We start from the raw sequence: 26,206 nt of genomic DNA on the forward strand, positions 1-26,206 counted from the left end.
TCTATATAAACTCATTCATAATTTATTAGGTGCCAAAATAATTACAGATATAGGTGGTAATAAAAATGAAAAATAATTAATAGACTAATATAAATTGTTTTCGCTTTAATAGTAATCTCTTTCATACATAATACACAAATAACAACAGTATAAAATAACATGTTTTTCCATGTACAATAGGGTTAAAAATTAGAAACAAATCAGTCGTACATTTAATCACGTACGTTAAATAGACTTAATTTCATGCAATAATCATCTGTTTTGAAAAAAAAAAAATGAAACAATATAAAATACAATTTAAGAATGAGCCAAATTAGTTATTTTAGCATTTTATTTCGCTAAATTGCATTATTAATCAATACGTATAGTATTGTCATTACTCTGCATTAATAAAAAAAAAATTGCTCATTTTATAGTTCAATCTTAACAACTAAATTATTAAGTGAACAAAGTTATCCAAGTGGAAAAATTATGGTCTAAAAATATTTGAGAAACATAATATTTGCATTGTCTGTGGAACAACAATGATTTCCTATATAGCCTATTCAACGTTTTTAATTCTATTTATTTGGTCTAAAACATCTAGAATTTAAAACTTAACAATAAATTATAATAATAATAAATATATTTAACACTTAGATGTGTAATTTTTGCTAAAACATGTTAAAAGATTCTAAAAAAAAAAAAAAATTACTTGCGTGAAAAAGTTCCTTGACCAAAATTGGCCCCTCATCACGTACCTACTATAATAATACTATGTTAATTGGAATCTTTGGTCATTCAAGTCACGCAGTTTACCAGAGTAAAAACTCTGGTATAAACGTACGATTTATTATAATATTAACTTATTTAATAATAATAATATAATAATAATAATAATAATAATAATAATAATAATTATGACTTATTAAATAATTATAGAATATAGATTCATAAAATGTTGGGAATATCGAGTTTAACCGCATGCAAATTGTTCAATAATATTGTACGGTATAATTATTTGCAATATTTACGCGTAGTACGTTATATCGATTTGTAGAATAAAAGTATATAATGATTATCGCCAGAGTTGGCCTCAGAGGAACTTTTAACACATCTATCCACGCAGAATACAATGTCACATGTGTAATAATAATTAATAGTATAATATTATAATAACAATAAAACGTCTATGAAAATGAATAAATAGAATATTTTTAAATCGTTACCGTAAGAATATCGTTACATTATAATATGTATAGTATTATTTTAAAAATGGAAAGTGAAAAAGTGGCCAAAGGACGATTTTATAAACGTATAGTGTAGATTGTTCCATCGTACGTAGGTGTACAACAACCATCGTCAGCTCATTTTTTTTCTTTAAAGAATGGCAGTGCGTAATATTTAACTGTTATTTTTCAATTTATTATTTCAATTTTTTTTTATACAGAATTTCGTATCGTGAGCACGATTTTTGTCGCCTATGGTCGAACACCTACTCTGCAGTTTAAGTTTCTTTTTCTATTACAATATTATGTAGAACTTGCACGGCGCAGCTAGTATGTATATGTATATACGTATATTATATTTTCATACATAGTGTAACATAATTATAATAATTAGACGGGTACATAATATAATATGCGTAAATAATAAACCTATTATAAAATATCGTTTCGACGTAGGTATATGAATAATATAACACATCGCAATTATTAATATATTAACAGTAAATAAACAATATTTCATAACAGTAAATTATAAATTATAATATAATATTATCATTATCATTATCACCGAGGCGAATCCTGAGATGGAAAACGACGAAAGGGTCTGTCGTTCACTATACTCATAATTTATCGTCGGGCGAGGAACGACGACGACGATTATTTTTTTAGACGTTGTTTTTTGGGTTTTGTTTAAGTCGTGTCGCTCCTGTTCCTGGTCACCGCGGGCCATGTGTCGTGCCCGCCGTGGAAGTGACAGTCACACCCGCAACGGTTGTGGTCCGCGTTGGTGGACGAAGATCGACGGCGGGGTCTCATGGACATGGGCAGAACGGTGATCTTCTTGGGCGACCTAGGCTTGAACGCTGCCTCGCCGCCGCGCCTGAAGCCGTCGTCGTCGTTATCAAAGTCCACCCAGCGGCCCCGCGAACAGCTCATCGGCACGTTCACGCTGCGGGCCCGACGACGCCTCGGTGGATCGGTAGTCGGTGTTTGGACGGTGGTTGTGGGTTTATTGAATCTTTCGAAAAATAAAAGAAAAAAAATCTTGTAAGGATAACGTCACAATCGTTTGTAACGCAATGTGCAGTTGTTATTGTATAATAGGTATGTACAATTAGTGAGAATAATATTATTATGTTAATATTAAAGTAGAACTTTAAAACGGTCTGAAATATATCATCTGACGATTGGGTTTCCCTAAGACTGACTGACAGATTGCTGAAAATATTACCCTCTAAAATAATTTTTATTTTTAATCAGGAATTGTGGTTTAAGTTATTGCGGTGAAGTGTGAAATCGACTTTGAGTTGGGTGTCCAATACACAATGTCGTTTCGCGCACTACGTATAAATACGCAGGTATATTTAACAAAATATTGGTAACATACCATTTAAATTATTTTCAACTCTACGCGACACGATGTAGTGGAAACTCGTTTTATCAAGTACGATTTAGTTTTTGTAGTAACATTTTGGTAGTACAGCAAAATTTGAGTACGGTAACCTGTACGATACACTGTGCGTGATTCGAAAACTTCCTAGTGCCTTCATGATTTATGTTTTGATTTAAAAAGCACTATGTTAAGAGGGCTGTGATAATGTTCTTTGATAAAAATTGTGTTTATTATTAACATTTTTTTTTTTTTGTTCGCATAAACAGATTTGTTACCTAAATATTATTTATTTTCTTTAATTGAATTCTTAAATCGTAAGTTTATTATTTCCAAATTATAGTACATTAACATGATTCGGTTAGCTTTTATAAGTTAAAGTATTGAAAAGTAAATATTTTTAAGAAAATTATATAATATCAACAATAATTACTCATTAGTTATTATTAAGGCGTCGGGTAATTTTTACTACAATATGTTTGTAAAAATAATATGGGGTCTAACAGTTTCTCTCCAAAAAAAAGTTGGTCAAAAACATTTTTTTGAATTGACATTCAAATCAATAATTTGCTCGTACTTTTAATAAATAAATAAAAGTGTTAACAATTCTTGTTTTGATAGTAGAGGGAAATTATCTGCATTTTTTTTTGTTTTAGAGAAAAATAAATAATGGAGAAATATGGTATACGAAGGAAAAATGTTGCGGCCCTACTTATTAAGTCTAAATTGTGTATGTATATTATAGTGTATACCGCTGCTGTGCGACGGGCTACGGACATCGTGCTTATTTATATTTCACGTGGCTCATGTGCACTGTGCAGATATTATTTAGATTACTGTTACATGCGTATAAGGGTCTTAATTGGTATCAGTCGTACTAGAAAATAGCGGGAAGGATTGCCAGATTACACGGGTAAGTGGTTAGTGCTTTGATAATATTATGGTTAATGATTTAATGCGTTAACAGTTGTGTAAATTTAAATGTAGATCTACGTATCTATTAATTTAAATTTAACATTGTAGCATTTGATTTTGAGTTTTCGTATAAAAAATAAAATATTCTTATATATATTTTAACGATTAATTATAATTATGTTGCGAGTTGGATGTCGAAAGAATGACATGGCAAAACAAGACCGTAATTAATTGCCACTAGTGATATTACTGAAAAGTCTACATAAATTATTCCGATGGACATGTTTATACTGTTTTACTTTCGACTATATACGTATGCCATGTTTATTTAAGCAGTACTGTATTATTTTATCAACAAAAAGTTGGTAGATACGAACGTTAAAATAATATTCGTTAATGTGAAATATTATGTAAGATTTATCAAAATTTCCAAGAATATAATATATTAATATTATTAAGTTTTTTTTCACGGATTTTGCCTGTGATATGTATATAAATTTTATATGTATATTTATAGAGCGTCAGCCAGACTACCGTTGCACTAGTTTCAAAAATATATTATAATAAACATGCGCTGAGCTGAGTCGCAACCATGTTACGGTACTTCTACACTCGTATGGTGTACTTAAAACATATCGATAAAATAAAAAATAATGTTTTGTGTTTTAATCGTACCACCATCTGTACGTGGTGTGTTGCGGAACGAAATATACATAAAGCCTATATACAAAGTGTGGTTCTCACGTTTGCATGTTTTCCGTCGTTTAATACCGCTGACGGTTCAAGTGAAAAGGCTTTATCCGGATTTATTGTGATCGATTGTTATTTGTTATTATTATCTCAAAGCATAAATAAAGTACAACAAATCCACACCACTAGTTCTGGATCCAAGTCAACAGTTTAAAGCTTTGGCGCGGACTATAAATTACTATCGGGTTTCACGAAGGCAATTAAAATGAATAATTCTGACAAAGTTTTATTTTGGTTGTGCAGTGGTTTCTTATTGTTTTATTTCCACCGTAATGACTATCGTCGACAGAAATAATAGCTTAATTAAATATTCGTAAAAAAGTTAAAAGCAATGCGGCGGGTTAATATATTAATTATTAATTTAAACATCTGTATACATTATATTATGATGGATGGATTGTAAATATGTCTTGTTGAGTTTCTTTGATCTACCTACTCGTTTAAAAATTCAAAAATAATTTATTTACGATTATTAAATTGTTTGAAATCTTAGTTAGAAAAATGTATATTTATAATTTAGTAGGCATATTATTTTACTTTAATAAGATTCTAGTTCAAAATATGCTTAAAGCGGTTCACAGGAATTATTCATGCTTTGGTAAAAAAAAAATAAATACAATTTAAGGGTTTATCACTACTTGTAGGAGATACGATAACCTACGTATTTTACGATAAACAATAAGATACAGGTTACGGAAGGGTATATACGTATCCTATAATACGTATCCGAAAACATTTAAAGCTTAATAGAAATATATTATTCCATAAAAACATTTAAATAAATAAGTGCTCTACTAAAAAATTGTATATTAGGTATTATAAGAAATTTCATATGGTTTAAGTATTGCATATTCGCATGTAAGATAGTAAACAGTTGTTCCATTAATTAAAATATGTTCGGAAGGACATAATATGTAGTAGGTACGCATTTTTATTTTTTTTTTAAACTTATCGAAATGTAAAAATTATGAAAGAGAAAAATATAAATAATAATAATAAAAAAAAATATAACAAGTTGTTTTCCACTTTTTATACGTTGTATAATATAACGTCAAGAACTTTGTGCATAAAGGTTTTAAAAGTTAACACAAGGAAATTGAAAGAGACATATTTAAAAAAAATAAATATTTTATGCGAATTGTATAAATGAAATGACTATCATGTTAAAGTAAACTAAATTAAACCACATTATTATTATATCAAACATATAATTACAATTGAACTCATTCCAAGAAAACGTACACAATAAGCTATTTAACGCGAAAATGATGTTAGTCTACATAATAATATATATGTGACACGTACCGACATCGCTTATACGTATTGTTGGGCATTATCATTTATCCTACTGCTATTATATTAATGTATTATTGATTATGCATATAATATAATACGTTTATGCATATAGGATAAATTATTATAGGTAATATAGGTACATGCACACGTGCGTCAATGCCAAAATATATTTTATTCTGTAATCTAACCTTTTCGTACCTTTTTTTTTTTTTTTGTAAGAAAATTTTGGTTTACAATACGCTATTTTGACAACGAGGAAGCTTGTTTCTTCAAAACTAACGATTTTCTGGAAAACAAATTCATCCGTCTACATATTATATGTAGTATAAACTATTGCAGCTATGACATATTATATTATACATTATTGTATTTACAATTAACGCATATTATAGCATATTATATGGCTGCAGCCACAGGCTCGGTTTTGCGAAGATCGACAAGTGAATTGTACTCGGTATAATAATAATAACAATAATATCAGGGATTAGAATTGTATTGGCTATACAACAATGAAATACGCGCATACATAATATGCACTAAAAAAACTTCAATTATTAATAAAACATTGTTATATGCAATTATCTTTTATAAACTATACATTTATATAGAAATTATTTAAAGAAAATGTAAAATGATTATACAATAAATCTTAATAATAATATGGAAAAATATGCACTATCATTTTAAAGACATTTTACTTTTTTAAATTTCAAATATTAATATTAAATATATATACATTCATGATGAAAAATAATTATTAACTCTATAGTATGATTCAAAATGCAGATAGGCATGATATGCCAATACTTTTTATTTTTAAACTAGATTTTTTTTTATAGCCAACATTTTGTTTTTGTTGATTTCTCAAGAAAATATGCGTATATATATAACACATATGCATGAAATCTTTGAAATATATGAAAAATCATTTGGCAAAATATACAAAATTGTGCAATTGTTCTAAATGTTTGGATTTGAATTAAATGTATTGTCATACAAATTTCGGTTTCCCAACAAATAACAAAAATTGCAATAAGCGAATGATGTTCCAAGTCCCGATAATAAAAAATAATGTTATTTAATAAAACTTACTTCGGTAGTATGATCTGTATTTTGCTGGTGACGACCGGTGGGTCTTCGAATGCAGCTGCGATGGCGTAATTTCCTAATCCCGAAGGCAAATCTGTGGCACTGGGTGTGCTGCATCGGGGAGTCGGCCTATCTAATGAACAAGTCTTCGTTTCAGCGATTCGATGCTTGACAGGTATAATTGGCACAGCCACCGATCTGAAAGTGATATCGGATAGATACAACAAACTATTATAATATAAAGGCATCAAATACAAATCAATGATAAATTACAACTATTGCATGCCATAGTCGTATAGTATAGTATATCTCAATAAATATCGGATTCGCAAAACCTCTTGATTGCATTATGTGCTGTTTTAATACTTTGTCTGATGTTGATTTATTTTTTAAATTGTTTAACTTTTATACTAAGAAAATTGTATCTTTAAATCGTATTTTTTGCTTTTTTTTATATTATTATCATATTGCACTTTAAAATCGCTTTACTCTGTACTCCTATAGTCCTTAAGGCGTTGAATATTTAAATAAATAAATATTGTGAATAATTTATTTTTCATATAAAATGTCAACTTGTATGAATACATTTATAATTGTTTAATCTTAATGAATAAATAAAATACATGTTATAAATTACTTGTACAGACCTTTCTTGCGGAAGTGTTGTTGGAACGTGCGGCAATTCTTCTTCCACCGAATTCGGGTGGCTGAATAATTTCTTCTTTTCTTCTTCGGTGGCAGCAATCGAAAGGGATGACATAACTTCTGAGTCTGGTGATGTATCGTTGCTGTTGGCTGAGTGCACTGGATCTTGTGATCTGTTTAAAGTCAGTTAAAAATATTAATATTATATTATGTCATGACGTAATTGCAAGTTAAATTAACCTGTGCTTTACAAATATAGTATTTCAAATAACAATTATTTACCTACTGAACCCGGGTGATAAAGATGACTCTTCAAGTTTCACTAAACTGTTTGTAATTTTGACATCACCACTTTCGTTACTATTCCAAATATCGTCTTTCATGATTTGAGTATTTTTAACGGTATCATCGACAACATTAACTTTGTCAATTGATTCTATTAGCACTTTGTTTTGGTGTGCTACCAAATCGTCGACTAGTTTTTTATCAGATACGGTTTCTATTTCTTCTTGCTTAGGTTCATATGAAACATGAACAACTGCCCTTGTGATGTTTGAATTTGATTCACTAACAACGAGTTCATCAAAACTATCATCAGGGGAGTGCAATGGAATTATAACCGTATCCTTTTCCATCTGAAAATCATATTACCACTGTAACGTTTTATCATTCAAAAGTTTTTCATTCGTTCAGAACTTACATCTTGATTAAATTTGAACTCTACGTTAGTAAATTTTGGATCAATATCAACAAACTCCGACACACTAGATCGTTTTGGAGATTTCTTGTTAATACTTCTAAAACTGCTAGCTCGTTGTAGAAGTGATCCCAACAGCGAACGACTTGATCCTCTACGGTCCTTAGATTTATCCATTGTACCTAAAGTACATATATTTTATAATGCCATCCTCAAATGTGAAATCTAGTTAAATGTTAGTAGATAGAAAATAACACACGGAAAACTAATTGGGATGGCGAAGGAGTAGGCCTCTGTACGTCTTCAACGAGAGTGTCCTTCCTCTGTGATTCTTTCGCATTTCAATACCCCAGGAGGACTTATATCCGATATACACCATCATATATAATACAAGTGTTTGAAAATATCACTATGGAATTACTAAAATCTCTCCTAAGACTTATTAAATAACTGTTACAGTTATAAATTATGTATTATTATTTATATTGCTTAGTTTAATTTTTTTTACATTTTAACTAGATCACGAGTTCTACGCGCCATTAGCTAACTGTATGCCGTATGGCCTAGTCTAAATTAAATATATTATTATGTTTCTAAGATCTAAGCCTAAAGAGCTTCTTAGTAAAATTGTTATCCAATATTGATTTTTTATCAAATAAATATTTTTCAATAGTTTAAGTTTAAGAAAATATGTACACTGCATACCTATTAAAAAAAAAAAAAAAACTGCTATGAATTTTAAATAATTTGTTATGCACATACTTAATATTTATCACATTTAGATTTATTAAAATTTCATATCTTTTTAGAAAATATTATCGAATTGAGTTAAATTAGAAACAAAAAATAAATTCTCTTATTTTTATGAAAATACTGATCTCGTTGTGTCCCAAATTTTAGGAAGTAAATTATTTTTTATGAAATAAGTTGATAAACACAATTTTAGTAAATTATATTTAATGTATTATTTTACTCCTTAAAACGTTCCCATATAACATAAAATGTTTGGTTATGATTTTAAAAAAAAATATTTTATTGAAATACCATGTTAGTATGGGATATTATTATTTAGTTGCTATATTAACAAGTGTAAATATAATAATTAGTTATCACGATTAGCGTATCAAAAAATATATTTATTTGTTATGCGCACTAAAAATAGCAGTTAAGAAAGCACTGGGTTATCATGATTTGTTTAATAGCTAAAAAAAAAAAAGTAAGGCGCCGAATAAAACCGATCTTGGGCAATTTTATTGGTTACCGGTTTTCGGTCTGGCTTCCTTGGAAGACTCGGAACGCCTCCTGAGGATCTGAGCTTGCGATGAAGAGACAGATTGTAGCTGATCTGAATCTTCGTCTTCGCTTTTAAGTGGTATGATTTTCACTAGATCATCAGATTTAGGTCTTCCTGAATTTTTTATGACTATTTGTTCTGGTGGCGGACTTCCTGGTGTACAATGCACTTGGACTTTAATCATTTGCTGACTTTTTGCGGGTGGTGCAGGATCACATATTTTTCTACCTGACGAATCGTCATCTGGTTCACTTATAAACTTTTGAAACTCATCTAGAATTCCTGGACTTACTGATCTACTACAAGGAGCTTCATCTGGATGTAAATCATTATCGTGTTTTCTTGGTGGTGGTGGTGGTAGTAGATCATCATTACCTTCTGGTTCTACAATGAATTTTTGGAACTCTTCGTAAATACTTGGTGAGATCGAACGAATGTTACTCGAAGTTGACAATGAAGGGCTACCTTCAATAGGATTTTTATATGCTGTGTGAGGTAATGTTTTATGTATGATACCTTTTTCTTCGTCGTCTGGTTGTGCCATAAATTTATGAAATTCCTCGTGTATAGATGGAGATAAAGATCTTCCGAGATTCGGACTATCTGTTAGCCCCGACCCAACTACAGATTGAACTTCACGGCTCGTAATGGAAATGGCTGAGCAACGATTTTTTGTTTCAAGTTTTGTAATATTTAGATCTCCATCTTCTGGTTCAGAAATAAACTTTTGAAATTCTTCAAATATTGATGGTGACATGGATCTGGAAGAGCAATCTTGGTCTATAGACTTCCGTTTAGTCATTTCAATACTCATCTGTTTTCTTAACTTAACAGGCTGTATTGGAGCTCCATCAGCTTCTTCATCTGCGCTTGATATGAATTTTTTAAATTCTTCTCTGATTCCCGGAGAACCTGACCTAATTGGTCTCCGTATCCTTTTAGAAGATTCAATAGTAGCCGGATCCCTATTGATAAAATCTACCAATGTTCGATTTGTAAATGGCTTTAATCGTTTAGGACTAGTAGGATTTATAGATCCTTGTTCTGATGGATCAGGGTTTAATGGAATGTATATTTGATTTTCTCCCGTAGCTACTTTCGGACGAGATGATGCATTTTCTCTTGGTATAGCTGTGGGGACTTGTTTCGGTGCATTACCCTGAATTATTTCTATATCGTCGTCATCAAGACTGTCTAATGGTACAAATTTTTGTGTTTTTGGATTATCGAGAACAACTTTTACTTTTGAAGTAGGTTTTGTTTTTGTTTTCCTTTCTTTTGATTCGTTTTCCATGGCCAGTTCTTTTGTAACTTTTATTTCTTTAACCTCTTTCGTTTCTTTTGATTTTGTTGTTTTCTTTACTTTTGCTTTAATTTGATCGTTTTTTATTTCTTTTTTGACAGATTCTACGTGTACTTTTTTTGGTCTTCGTTCTGTCTGAGTTTCAATATCTGCTAATTTTGGCCTGACAGTTGGTTCACTTAGATCGTCGTCTTCGTCGTTGATAGGAATTAGTTGACGATTGGCAAAGTGTTCAGGTGATTTTGGACCACAAAATGATGTCTCCAAGAGAACTCTATGTGGCGATGAACCTCGGGAAGCTCTGGAATAATTCGATGCAGCAGACAAACGTGATGCTGCAGAAGCTATGGAGGCAGTAGAGTGTACTGATCCTACTGAAGAAACTCTGCTACTACGTCCACTAATGCACAGAAAACCGGATTCGCTAGCTGTATCTCTTCGATCAGCAGCAAAATCTGTATCCATAGTAGCGTCAGAAACCTGTAAATGAAAAAACAGGTAATTATTAAAAATATTAAAATAATATGTCTTATCTAAAGTTTAATAATATTTAAGATTTTTTTTTTATTTATTTATGTTTATTATTGAAAATTGAATTATAATTAAGTAGTGATTGTATATTTTAAATGCATTGCTTAAATAAATAATTATGTAATATATATATCTTTTTTAATTTTCAGTTCTATAATCAATATATTTTCTATTAAAAAATTCTTTATTTTAAAATATCGTAATCACGAGTATTACAGTTCAATGATTTATGATTAACTCTTTTGATATGTATAATTATTAATTATACTATTGTTAAATCGGTAAATTTATTTAAATGACTACAAGGAAAAATATTTTTTATTCATTGATGACATTTCATTCAACCCATATTTTGAATGATTTGATTAAAAGTAGGCAATATTCAGAATAAAATAAGCTTGAATATTAAAATGTATTTATGCAAAATAATAATATTTTTAATATAGTTCACAAGTAGGTAGTTCGATTTAATAGTTATATATGTCTGTAATTTAATCACTAAATGGGATTACATTATTGTTTATGTTAAAATAATACCGCGTATTGAGGCTGCAGTTTTGAACGCCGCCTTCTGATTTCCGATTCAGTTAAATCGTGAAAGTTTAATTCTTCAGTACTGCTATGGAGATCAGGTATAATCTCTTCCGTATATCCTAGACCAGATTTAACAGATTCAACCGATTTCCCGTCAGCATCTAATAGGAACAAATAATAATAACAATTATATAAAAAATAATACCGTATGATAAACAAAAATCAAATTATAACCAAATGTTGTACATCCATATCACACGCTTCGGTTGATTTTTAATTATATTAAACACATTTTATTGCGTTTGTTAAACACGCAATGTTTACTCATGCATACTGACAAGGTTTTTGTAAAGTTAAAAAAATAATATCTGGTAATTATATCTATCAAACTCTTGTAGAGAATTCCGTTTAATTGGATGTAATGTTTGCCAAGATTATATCATATAAACATTTAACCGGCTGATAAACGGGTCTGTTAAATGTCTATGATTCGCACCCTTCTTCTACCCGCAGCTAGTATACCGTTTGTATCCATTATTTTTAGCTATTACGTATTAAAACGTTTTATTATAGACCTTGCTTGAAATTCACTTTTGATTTCGACGCCCAAACTAGATTTGAATTTTGGCCATAAACCAATAAAAAAAAAGGCTGATATTCGTATAATACTTAATACCATGTCAAGTCTATTTTGGCGGAGATTGGACAAGTGGAAAAGGATTTGCAAGCAGTAACAAGGTTTTTAATTGATTTCGTGGAAAGTCTGTGCAATTAATATACCTTTTGGGACGTCATTAGGTTCTTAACACTACGGATTTATACAAAAAATATCCCAATACGAATGGTGGAATGTGTTTAGACCAATAATACGTTAAAAAAAAATAAATATTATACGAATTTAAACATTATATTTAATTAAGTGTGTACAATAAATCATAAAATGTTATTGTTTTATTATAACAATAAATTTCTTTAAAGATTGTATTCTTCATACTCTCTCTTCTTGTGTACCCAATAATGAGTAGGTATACTTTAATTACTAAGTGTTAATTAATCTGGCTTAAAACTATGCACGTGGCTCAAGAAAAAAAGTCAAATTTGACTAATTTAGACTGTTATAATAAAATGTTATAGCGTATCTATTATTTATAATATTATAATATTTTAGGTACTTAAACTCACCAACAAACAAATCTCTTTCGGGACTACTGTCGTCGTGATGTGAAGAACTGCTGGCTCGAGAGATGTCTATCCTTGGGGTGTTTGGCATTGCCAAACATATCGTCTGTTGTCTCGACGCTTTGGCCGGCGTGTTCGGCACTTCCTCGATGTCTTCCAAACATTTGTTTCTGGCGTCAGCTTCCGGGCTGTCTAATAAATCCTCACTGAGATCTTCGGACGAGGCCAACGGAGGCAATTTCCTCACGTGTTCTGCACGTTTGTCCATGTCACGCTAGCGGCACGGTTGCCTGAAACCATCATTATACATGTATTTACATTAATAGCTATAAATATTCTATTTTAAAACTAGTACAATTCGTGTTTATTTTATTTGCTTTTTATATTCATAATTGATGAGATCAAAAACAATGGTTTATAATTTTACAGTCGTCTCTTCAAGAAAAAAAAATAAAATAAAAAAGAATTATTCGACCGGGTTGTTTTATTTATATTGTTATATATATTTTAAAGGTGTGATGTTTCATATCAATCGAAAATTTACAATTTTTTATACTCAACATCACGTATAATTGAGTTTTATTAATTGATTGTATTCCTTTAACGAAACTATCGTACGATATGATTGACGGTAATGCATTCAATTTGTGTTTGACACAAGTTAGTAAGTTAGATATGTTAATTATATAATTATTTATTCTTACACGTATGGAAATTAATTATTCGCAAACATTTATTTAACATAAAATATGTTTGTGTGTTAAAGGTTATTTATTTATTATGGGCTGTAGCGTGTGTATTTGTATTTGTACGAGTATGTAATATGTATGTAGCATCGCTTTATCGATCCGTGAGACAACAGAAAGTCCCAATGACCTACAAATCGGCCACATTTCGTTCGTTATACACATGTACCTGCTGACATTCAACGAATTCTCTTCGTGTTTGCATTGTGGTTAAAAATAACATCGAAACCGTGTCCAAGTTATAGAACACAGATTTTTTTTTTTTAAAAGAAATATTTCAAGTTCACGTTGACCTATATGGGATAGGTATACCCAGCCACTATGAGTAGGTAGATGTCAAAAATGAACGAAACATATAATAATAATTTATGATTTTTTACACACGAATCATACAAATATATGTAATAGAATTTGTGTTAATAATGCACTTGTATAAACGCACTTCAAAATAATATCATTAAATGTACAGACGAAACACTCGAAAAATATGTATTGGTGAATCCCCTGAGTATTGAGGTCGAGTAGTTTCAGTCACCAAATTGTATGTATAAAATATGAATTGTACCTGGACCAACGGGGGGGGGGGGGGTGGAAACTAATACCTCTTGCCTTTTTTCACCTCACTTAAGAAAAATCAATAACCTTATCCTGAAGTCTTATCTTGATTTCAATCGGAAGCCCTTCAATCATTATATCATTTCTATTATTAGCTATTACACTTATGTTTTGTATGGACGTATGGTATATTTTTTAGAAAAAATGTTTATACATTTTAATTATTTCAAGATAGTTTCATAATTTACTTAGAAATTATGGTAAATAGTATTTATTATCGCTTTATTTCACTGATGTTTATTTGTTAATTTAAAAAATCAATTATTGTATATAATTATGAAAAATTTTTATATTTTTATGATTTAAATCAAAATTTGTTTTCCAATATTAAATACGTAACATAGCCACAGTAGTATTATAGTATTAAGTATAACGTTATTAAAGTTGTATATTTCTTATCTATAAAATAGTAATAGTTTTCAAGTACATAATTTGTTAGTTAATGTATGAAACATATGATATTATAGTAGAAGTAGTTAATAATTTATCGCATAAATTATAATGTATTTTGTATTGTAATATTGTAAGTTTATACTAGTAAACTTAAGAAAGTTTCATCTAGAAATAGAACCATGAACGACCTTTTTGAATACTTGGAAAGTTTGAATTATTAATTAAGTTAATATATTAGACGGGTTTTCAATAGAACACAAAAAATTATTTACCTAGAATTATCAATCATATAGTTAATTAAAATTATTATATCATATGCGTCATTTACGGTGATAAATTAATACAAAATTATTATGCTTAAAATTCGTCCATTTTACATTTTTGGGACTACAAAATAAACATAATGCTGAATAATATCTAGGTGACTAACAAAAAATACAATTGTAGGTGTAATATTTATTTACTTCAACTTTAATATAATGTAAAATTATTCAACTTTAATTCAAAACTGGATTAGTGTAGAAAAATTTGTAAAAATATAAATAGGTAGGTACCTAACTAATAGCATTGTGTAAATAAAAATACTAAAATCCTTTTAGAGATTACACTTTATACGTGTTTCAAGATTTAAATAATATTTACATTGGTGAAAACAAAATATAAATATTTACATAAAGTATATGTTTAAATATGTTGATGGGGGTAGAGCATAATGCTGTTTAACACAAAAAACGCAGGTTTATGTGTGTAAATATACCTGCGTTATTACTAGGTAGGTACCTCTAGTAGAAATTACTGTTAATGCATAACGGAATTACATACATTTAATTATCCTCAATTGTTGATTAATATTTAGTTTACAATTACTATACACTATAATACGGTAATATAATATTTAAATGTATAAATAATCAATGCATATGATTCGTGAGCCATTTTAAACGAGCTATAGACATAAATAAACACGACAGTGGCATGTCGACAAATTTCCTTCATAATATACAATTATATAATATACACTATAGAATTGTCCGAGTGCTGAATAATTTATGGAGAATAGCTCTAATATTATACTATTTTTTATCTTTTATGGAATAGGGTTAGAACATTTAAACATAGGCAAACAAATAAATTATTTCCCGTGTCATTAGGTACGTATTTGAAGTGGTATTGATGGTAAAAAAAGATCCAATTAATATTTTATTAATCAATGGCTGACGTGAACCATAGACTAAATGAAAAGGTAATATTATATGGGTACAAGCATCGTTTCAAAAAAATAATTTTATTTGTTATTTAGAGACATTTAATATTGTATCAATATAATTTTTCAAATATCATTTAACCTGTAAGCCTTTGCAAAATTACTAGTTTTATATTTGTACTATTTGTGTTAAGATTTATCGTTTTAACATTTTGTAATGGTACACTCATACAAACAATATTATTATGCTATAAATTGAAATAAAACAGTAATAATAGATGACTGCGGGTAATGAAATTTCCGTTTAAATTTCAGACATGAGAACAATTCAATTAAGATTTTTGGTCGTTAAATATATAATTTCTGTGTTGTATATCGTGAGTTATAATATTATGTTTAGAAACGTATCATCCCAGTAGAGTGGTCTTTATTAATTTGCGTTTCGCGTTCTTGAGCACGATACTGTTATAAACATAGCATAATTTATAAATTATGAATGCTGGGGAGTAAAATTTTGAACGGTATTATTAAATGCACTAAAAATAAACGTTTGACCGTATAGAACATTTTTATTTGATTTCATTATAGAACTATGTAATTGTTAGTGTAAATCGGCGATCGTAAACTATTATATATTTAACGTGTTCACGATATTATTATGAATTTACGATGAATATAATATATTATGTAATATTATATAAATTAGGCACATCGAATTTCGGAAAACTGCAGTACGAAACAAATCATCGAGAGTCTCGTTTATGCGCATTGAAATACACATCGATATAATATTATGTTAAAATATGCAGTCAACAACCGAGTGTCGTTTACTCGTCATTCATCTTTCCGTTGTGTATTGTATATAATACACTATCACGTTCAATACATAATAATATAGCTGATGCTGCTGTTTTGCGATTAGTTTGAGATATTTGCAGTATAACGTTCGGTTCAAAAGATATGACGGTCGCCGGGCAAAATCGGAGACTATAGCGAACACATCCTTTCGCCGCACCGCCATTTCTGTTGAATTTTAACACCCTGCGCTGGACGGGGTGGTGCGAAAAGACTATGGTTACCGGAGTGATAATATAGATCGCAGTCATTAAGAGGACGCCACACCCACGCTGCTTTTGTCTCCCGGAGATGTTTCATTTCGATATTTCGGTTTTGAAACGAGTGTAATGAGTATTTTTAAATTGCTTTTTTCAAAAAATATTTTTACATTTTGTACACTTATAATTGGCTTTAAATCTATTGTATCGTAAAAAAACTACACCAATAGAGGTATACACATAGAATTTTGTTATCTTCACATTTTTTCGCACGTCAGTAAGACGGGGACGACAAATTGACTGGCGTGATACGGGTGCGAATAGATTATATTTTCTGAAGGTGGGGGAGGTAAATAAAAATATTCTCAAGATATAAATTAAAATAAAACTCTTACGTAGTTACCTAAGTTGACAAAACTATAGTAATGATATATTTTAATACTTATTTCATATTTAATAGTGATTAAGAATAAATTAAGATCTGCTTAAGATGATTATACATAATACTCGTATTATAGAAATATTTATTAAATTATATGACCATATTATTAGTTTTCCAGAGGGGAAGAGAAAGTGCTCGGTATTTTCCTCTCTAATGGGTGCCAATGGGACGCGCCGCTCTTAATGCGATTGTATCATTGTATCATTGTATAATTACTATACCATTTATATTTCGTATAATATTCAAATATTGTTTTATTGTTTTACGGATGGACAATAATAACGATTCATGCTTATTGTCTTGCAACCGACACGTTGCGATTTTCCCATTACATTATACTGTTTAGCCACGCCCGCGAAATTCATATTACTCGTTTCCGAAATGATTTCCGCACTTCCGTAATCTGATACCACGGATCCAAAACGCCGTTTTCCGCAGAAGGGTGATAAATCATCTTAAAATACTGTGTATTACACTATAATCTCCTGTAGATTGTCGTCGTATAAACGAGAAAATGGGGATTCTCCGATTGCGCGACTTATATTGACCTATTTTAATTTTTCACATGCGGCCTGTGAAAATTATGGGCGGAAAATACTGTTTTCAGGAATTATTAAAATCAAATAAAAATCCCGTTTTCGTATTATTACACAATAAATATAATATTACGTATTAACGAGCTTATAATATTTTGAGAGAATAGTGCTCTCTAGTTCACAGGAATTATTTTTTGACCTCTCTAGTTCATAGTGGCTGTTACGTGGTAGGTATAAAAAATATATTGGATAAAACCGATGTTATTATTATTGTTTGAATATCTGTACATCGCTCATGAATAGAATTTCTATTCTAAGTCTTAAGTGAAAAAGATAAACTATAGTATTACGAGATACAAGAATTAATATAATAATTTAGATACATACTTTTATGAAATTAGATTTTTACTATACCTATTTTATTTATACGTTTCTATGTCGTTTTGTGAACCACCTTGTGTTAGGACATATTCGGGATGAAAACATTACCTAATTATATTACAAATATATTAAAATTTTATTTGTATTTTCAATAGAAAAAAAATATAGCTACACGATTTACTGAATATGGGCTACAGGAATTCAGGTCGCAATATCTTGGGTCCATCTATAATATATCATAATCGCTGTTTTACAAACGCTATTGTAAACCTAAATTGAGCCGAGAAATACCTAATTTTTATTTATTTAAAGTGAGCTCGTTATCAAAATCTACCCCGGGTTCCGATAGACGGTTTCGCGAATGCATTAATGTTGGATAATAATATCGTTACACAATAGTGTATTACGATTATACCATCAGAGTTATTATAATATTATTTATAATATCATCACAATGCCGCAGTTGCACGTCGTTTGTACGCTTATTATCGTTTCCCTACAATTATTGAAATATTTACGGTCTCGTTCCCGATTCAACAATCAAATAATATTTTCAAGTAGAAACAGGCATGTATGCTACACGCAACGCCGATAAAATCGCACGATATTAAATTCTTTACACACACGTCAAACGTTTGAAGTTTGACTAACATTGGATGGGTACGGAAAACGGAAGTTTTCGGGGCTTAGATAAAAGTTTCGGGTCATATTAGCAAAAGCAAGAGTGTCTAATTCATTATTCATATTTACGTACAAAGCTGGCGAATAAAATGTATTTGTTTATACGTATTTTGGCATCGTTCAATCCGATAAATAAAGCAGGTACACCCATTCACGTCAAATGATGAAATTAATTACACCAACTCGGTGGTTATATAGCTATTTATGTCGTCATCGTTACAGTACGGGGTGTAATGGTATTGAAAACAATTAGCAAATAAGTTTTTTTTTAAAAGTAGATAGGTATATAGGTATTACGTATAATACATGTATTATATAACATCTATATAGGTGTATATTTTGTTTCGTCTACATCAGTGTATAATACACTTTTAGTAATCAAAAGTTTCATGACGTTACGAGGTTGTAAATGAATGATTTTATTTTTTAACGTTGATTTTGGTTTGTATATTATTTACATAATTTAATAACAAATTTATTTATTTATTTACAGTAAGATATTCCTAGCTTGCGTTATCTACACCTAGGTTAGGTACCTTAACCTTAACTAACTAGGGCAGGCATAAGTGATTAATGGACGCAGTACTTGCTTGTAAATAAGCAAGGAAATTTTTTTTTAATACCATATTAGTATAGTATAGTTTATTTATAGTAGTCGAGTTATATCTAAAAATTGAATTTCAAAATAATTGGGTTTAGCTTTTCGCATAAAAATGTGATTTACTGGTCGAAATGTTTACGTTGTTAAACTAACCATCATCCAGAATATAATGATATTTATTCAAGGAGTGGTTTCATTTTGGATTTTCACAGAGAAGCAGTTTTACTGCAGACGTTGTCTAATGGTATACGAATCGTATTATACAGAGTCTAGTGTTTCATTTAATGTGAAATACTCCTATTTTATCTGTGCATTGTTATTATTTTTATGGCTTTAAGATTTGAAGTTTTTATTGCATTATATAATAATATAAAGTTACAAAAAATAAAATTTACCTATACATTATTTATGCGTTTGTAAAATATGAAGACACTTATTTTTATTTCATATTCTAAACTGAATAATTTTAAAATAACGAATCAATAATCAATGCTCTAAAACGTTTTAAATTAGCTTAATATTAGTTTAAATATTTATTAATGATCGACATTTGTGTATTGTTGTCTAGAATATAATAAACGAAGTTAAAAATAATAGTCAATAGGTATTATTTTATTTGAAATATTAAAACTAAATGTGATTAAAAAAAAAAATTTTTTTTAAAATATAGTAGGTACAATCATTACTTTGAACTTAAGCTTCACACACATACAATATAAATATACTTTTAAGTTTTATGAATATGCACAAATAAAATATAAATAAAATAAGGAAAAAAGTAAGTAATGCACTTTCAACGGATCACTCGGTCGGGGTACTCTTGGGGTTGAATTCTATTCATTGGACAAGTGTATAATCCTATTTGCAAAAGCCAATTGAGTTGGAACATGTATTTTCGTTTAGCGACCACATTTTACTTAGGTATTATTGTGTTTATAATACTGTATTATGTATATATATATATATATATATATATAAATATATATATATGTATGTGTGTGTGTGTGTGTGTGTTAAAATTATATTTGACCTTATAATATAACATAGGTAGCGTTAAATAATTTGCAACATTAGGATTTTCAAACATAAACTATTAATTGATAGTAAAATTTGAATCAAATGGATACAATTTTATCTTTTATAAAAATCTAATAAATTTAACTTATTTTTTTTACAAATATTAAATTATATTTGATGTTGTCATACTTGATTTAAATTGACTGCGTAAACCTATTCAATCTATTTAAGAATGTCATTTATTAGTGTTTTTTGTAAATTTTAAATCAATTTGTCTTAGTCCTTAAGTAAACAATGCGAGTTTTCCACACTTTGAATACAAATGAAATCTAAATACGGCTTAGTACTCGAGATTCGAGAAAACATATTAAATACACATAGCATTTCATCGAGTGTGAAATAACTGAACAGTGCAGTGCAAGCACCAAATAATTTTGTTGACGAATTACGAGTATATCTAATTCAAATTAACTTGTATCGTTTTTGTGTTTAGTTATATCTTTAGGTTTATGTTTAGGTTCATCTATACGTATAATTTTATTCAAAAAAAAAAAAAAAAAGCACGAAATAAAAAGATTTATGTAGATTGTTACTCATTTATTGAAATTTGAGTAAAAATCTTTGTTAGATAATAGCTATTATAATTTATCAGTAAAATATCTAAACGCTTATGAACAATAATAATATTACAGTTCGCAGAAATCTCAATAATTGAAATTCTTGGAGAGATATGAAAAGTTTTGAATATCCAAAAAATTTGTATGCATACAATAATCACCATGTATTATACTGGTTATAATAATTATTTTTATTAATTTGAAAATTAATTACAATTGAAATATATTGTTATATAATATACAAGAATTTAATAAAACAAAACCATAAAATTGTTTTTGTTATTAATAACTATAATTAGTTAAAACTGCAATGAAAATTTGTTAAGAGATAAATTTAAGAAATTAACATATTTTTTAGTGTTTTCTCGAGTCATTAAACTATGCATTTATGAAATAATTATTGTTAAAATAAAATTATGAAGATTATTTGCGTTTTCTTCTGTGTTTAGCTTAAAGTTAACGCGTTCAAGTAATTTCGGGTAGTCGATTGAGTCGTTTAGGAATTTCAAACTCACTGTTATTAAAAATAATACTTTTAGTTTAAGTAGATTAAAAAAACTTTTCACTCTTACACATTTTGAACGTGGAATTCCCTAGAAACGGCTTTAATGAATGAAACCTAAGGAAATTAATTCGAATTTCAGATCATTTACATAGTAGGTATAGCGTTATTAATATACTACGATCGTATACACATCGTCCGAAACGATAATTTAACGTATCGTTTGTACAACTCGTCTCGCCGCCGTCCAATCGGTTATTATATAAGTACACACTAAGAGAGTGGACTTATAGGTTGACGTTTATGGCCGAATCATCGTACCTTAACCGTATCGATACTTTGTATCGGTACAGCAATAATACGGAATGACGTGAACTCTCTCGTACATTATACGCTTTACACCCGATGCGATGTCAGAACCGTCGCTATGTGCTCCCACGGGGGAGGGAATTACTCGGTATAAAATATGTTTTCGTTTTAATAAATGTGTTTTACGAGCACGTTGTACCAGTATACCTAAGCGTTTTCTCCGCCTTGCCGACGCATGGCAATATAAGTACGACGCGCGACGTCGTCATGAGAATTCATGGACAGACTGCAGTTATTATTATAACTATATAATATACATGGAGATATGCCGGTCGTCAGGTCGTGACTACGAAACATAATAATAAAAGTTTTATTTTATTAAAACGCATTATAACGGCTCGTTATTGTATTAATTAGTAGATCCGTATAGAGGTATAGAGTAGTTCTATGCGCCACGTGATACGATTTTTCGTTTCAACAGTTCGGTCGTCACAGATAAGTCGACCGTGTACAAGACGATCGTTAAAAAGCCACACGGTATGCGAAGAGACTAATTATATAAGAATAAAAGGTCTAATTGCCTCGCTCACTTCGAAGACTTCACTGCGCGGAAAAAGATTTGTCTGAAAGTCACCGTTGGAAAAAAATCGTACGAAGTCCGCAATACACCGTATGCTCTAATAACTACAGTCGTCTGGAGATCGATGGAGCGATAACCATTGGTGGTGGGTAGACGAAGTGGCGTCCTCGGGTGCTGCGGGGACCCGTGTGCGAAAGAATTTGTTTGGCTAGTAGTGTGGTGTCCCGCCCCGCCACTGCCGTCCGACGAAAGGTCGAAAAACCCGAGAAACCCTTTATACCTTCAGCGTACATATCAATAACAGTTTGAACGGAAAAACAAAATATGATTCGATTCGACGTCGTACACAGTCTCCGGAGGACCAGATGACGGTTGATTTCGTTTGTCCGGCCCCGAGTGTCCATGTACCTCCCCCTCAAAAACGGTACAGCGGTCGTGGCGAACCGTGACGATAACGAGTCGAAGTTATATATATATATATCATTATAATATATGTAGGTCACGTGCATCCCCCGCAGGGATGACGGCGGCGGCGGCAAAGGTGACGATCAGTGCGGTGACCTCGAGAGTTTGGAATAAAACGCGAACGTAACAATAACATTCGGCCGGTAAAAGTGTCGACTGTTTGGGGGGGAAGGGGGATATGCCGCTTACCGCGATTGTCGTACGCGTAAGCGCGTCGATTGCGTTTAAAATATAAGTTTGAGGAAGTGATGGCCGCAGTGGCGTTGGCAAGTCTCGCGAGCGAGTCTGTCCCGCCGCCCGTCCACAGATAGCTCACGGCTGATAAATATTTTTTAATCGCTAAACGATATCCGGAAAAACTCGGATCGCACGCGACAAATCGTGCAATATACATATTATATTATATAATATCGCGCAGATGGATTTTTATCGTTTTCGTATACGTACCAACGTCGTCGAATTGATGACGGGCGTCATGACGGCGGCGTCTGGCTCACGGCGTTTGTCGTCGGCGACGCCCGGGCGGCGTACTCGTAACGGCGTACCAGTGACCACGCACGACGTCGGTGTATGCGATGATGATCCGTCGTACCGTGTCCCGGGGAGTGCGTGAGACGAATACGACGGCGTGCGTACCGCAGTTACCGCGGTATGGGCCTCGGGCGCGTGACGGCCGTACAGACCGCGCGAGTGCAGGACGCGACGTGAGTGTACGGGTGCGCAAGACGACGCGACGACGACGGTATTATATACTGATGCAGCTGATGCGTGCACTGTACACACACTGGGCCAGACACACGGGACGCGCCGATCCGCCGACTGCCGGTGCTGCCGGTGATGACGCCGTCGCTCTGTGCCGCCGGGCGGCGTTTGCGCGCTCCCGAATCCCTTCCCCCGCCCGGCCCGGCCCGGCCGACTCACACACACGGCGGGCTCGCGCGCGTGCGGTCAAACGTACGCCGATCGATTTGCGCACGCACCGTTCGGGGATCCCGGCTCACGCACACGTAAATAGCTCGCCGTCTTCGGTCGTACGTGTACGCGCGCGCGCTCGCGCCCCCGTTCGGCACAGGTCGTACGCAGCGCCACCGTAAAACGTCTCCGCGGCGGACGATACGACGGGGCGTAGTGGTGTTCCGTACGACCCGAACGCGCGCACACACACACACACGACGAACGGCCGCCGAAATATCATTTTGTGTGTACGCTACCCCGTCCACGCGCGAACACGAACAGCGCTTCCTGTCCCCCCGCGTTAAGGGGCGGATGGGTTTTTTTCCTCGCCTCGTGTGTGTGTGATGTGGGGGGGGTGTATTTTTTTTCCCGACCGTGGCCGCGCCCGCAGACGAGACGGTTTGATCAATTACAACCCGCACCTCGTGTGTGTCGATATGCGTGTACGAGGTGTGGCCGCCCGCCCGCCGTCACTATCCGTTCTCGACGATCTCTCTGCGGTGCGTACACTCGCGCGAAAATCCACCAAAAGTTATACTCACGCACCGTAATAATAATATCGTCTATATATTATCGTGTAAAGCGCACGCGTATAATAATATATAATATCATAGGTTCGTCGTTGCGAGGTAGATCTCGTTTTCCCTAAATTTAAAAAAAGGGGTTCAAAATATCAGGGTGTGCGGGACGTACCGGAAAATTTCGAATTTTTCCTGCGTCAGACCCGCGTGGGTGCCGAGCAAACGTTTCCCCGCAGACGAACATTGATTTTTCCCCGGGAAATTCGTCAGAGTTGATGACCACGATTCATTGTCTGCAAAGAAACAATAAAACACGGCAAAGGAAAACCGTAACGAAATTCGAACGTCATACACCTCCTACGCAGCGACTCTCCACGGAATAGTGTCACGTAGTTTTGAATAAATCTAATATTATTCGCGGAAGTTGACGCAAAGTTCGTTTGATGTAGGTAGTACCTATAAAGTTGAAAATGTCGGTCGTCGTTTTATACCGATAACGATATAATAATACTGCGGTAGGTATACGGATATTATGTTGACGTTGTGTGCAGTGAATAATGTTGTGGAGGAGTTCGCGTACCTACATAATCAATAAACGATATCCTTACTTATAAACAAGCGACTCAGACGATTATATAAGTACCTCTATTATCGCGATATAATTGTCTACGGAGGAAGTTAAAGGGGTCATCATCATCGTATCCACGCCCTCCTCGCTCCTTTCGAGAAAGTTTTGTTCACTCGGAAATGCACGTCATTCACTTAAAATAATACACCATGCGGATTATTGAAATCGAAAAGTAAATTCGCAGGGACGAGTTTCGTAGGAAAAAAAAACAGAAAATTAAATTTCATATTTGTAACTCGTCTGAATTACTATCATATATAATGTGTATTATTACTGTAGTAAGCATGTCGTGTTTTTTAGATTATTGCAGGGTGTAAAACGCGATATGGGTATAAAACAAGCAATAAATTGTACTTCGTTCAGATTCGTAATGTTATTATTCTATAACCCGGTTACAGTTATAATGCGGTATTATATATATCTATAGTATAGCAGATACTAGGCTTTTATTATAGGCTCCATGAACTTATTTTCTAGTGTTGCGCGTATTACCTACCTATAATGCAGCCTATATGTGTGTGTGTGTGCGGGATTTCAGCGTGACCTCGTATATAACATTATCCTTGATGGGTTTTATATAAGTTTTGTCGATCGAATGTAATAAATGATATATAATATTTTGTTATTACACCCACACATTTGAATTTTCGTCCGGCAGATATATAGCGATCGCTGTTTGTGCAAGTGTGTTTGTGTGTGTGTGCACTATAAATGATAATCGGTAAATTATTATTGTACAGCACTATACACAAACAGGAACGTCGGTTGAAAAATTAATATTTATGATTCGAAAAAATCAATCTCGTCGGATGAGCGTACATAATATTATAATAGGCATATTTGTTTGAAAACGTGCTTACGTTATAAACTCATAGTAAATCTATCGTGTGTCTTTTATAACGATTTTAAAAATATTCTGCGTCTACACGCGTTTACCGATTAATTTCATTTGGTTAACATCATCGCGTCTTTAAATAATTAAATCTTACAACAGTTTAATTATTTCAACGAAACATATAAATATTGTCTGTTATATCATCCACTGACCTTTATCATAGGGAATTCAATTTTTTTCAATAACGAGTTATACTCAGCACCATAAACTATGTCCGTTGTAAACTTTTATCT

The 26,206-nt window shown here is 31.9% G+C and overlaps 1 protein-coding gene across 5 annotated transcripts; it reads right to left on the reverse strand.

The window, feature by feature from the left end:
- Window positions 1–90: 90 nt before the first annotated feature.
- Window positions 91–23,822, reverse strand: LOC114128330 (uncharacterized). Of its 5 annotated transcripts, none has more exons than XM_050198610.1 (10): window positions 23,423–23,822; window positions 12,835–13,121; window positions 11,656–11,813; window positions 9,252–11,067; window positions 7,994–8,172; window positions 7,576–7,928; window positions 7,296–7,466; window positions 6,652–6,846; window positions 5,758–5,866; window positions 2,078–2,226 (listed from the first exon to the last, which is right to left on the reverse strand). In XM_050198610.1, exons 2-9 carry the CDS (start codon window positions 13,097–13,099, stop codon window positions 5,800–5,802), a joined length of 3,204 nt encoding a protein of 1,067 aa, XP_050054567.1. In that variant the 5' UTR covers window positions 13,100–13,121; window positions 23,423–23,822; the 3' UTR covers window positions 2,078–2,226; window positions 5,758–5,799. The 5 variants fall into 5 exon arrangements, 3 of the variants coding, with proteins under 3 accessions (XP_027848619.2, XP_050054567.1, XP_027848620.2); XM_027992819.2 differs by having other exon boundaries at window positions 5,758–5,845; window positions 23,423–23,821; XR_007603554.1 differs by having other exon boundaries at window positions 2,080–2,226; window positions 5,748–5,866.
- Window positions 23,823–26,206: the final 2,384 nt, after the last annotated feature.

This window comes from Aphis gossypii, chromosome 1, assembly GCF_020184175.1.
Source record: "Aphis gossypii isolate Hap1 chromosome 1, ASM2018417v2, whole genome shotgun sequence".
In the NCBI taxonomy this organism is placed as follows: domain Eukaryota; kingdom Metazoa; phylum Arthropoda; class Insecta; order Hemiptera; family Aphididae; genus Aphis; species Aphis gossypii.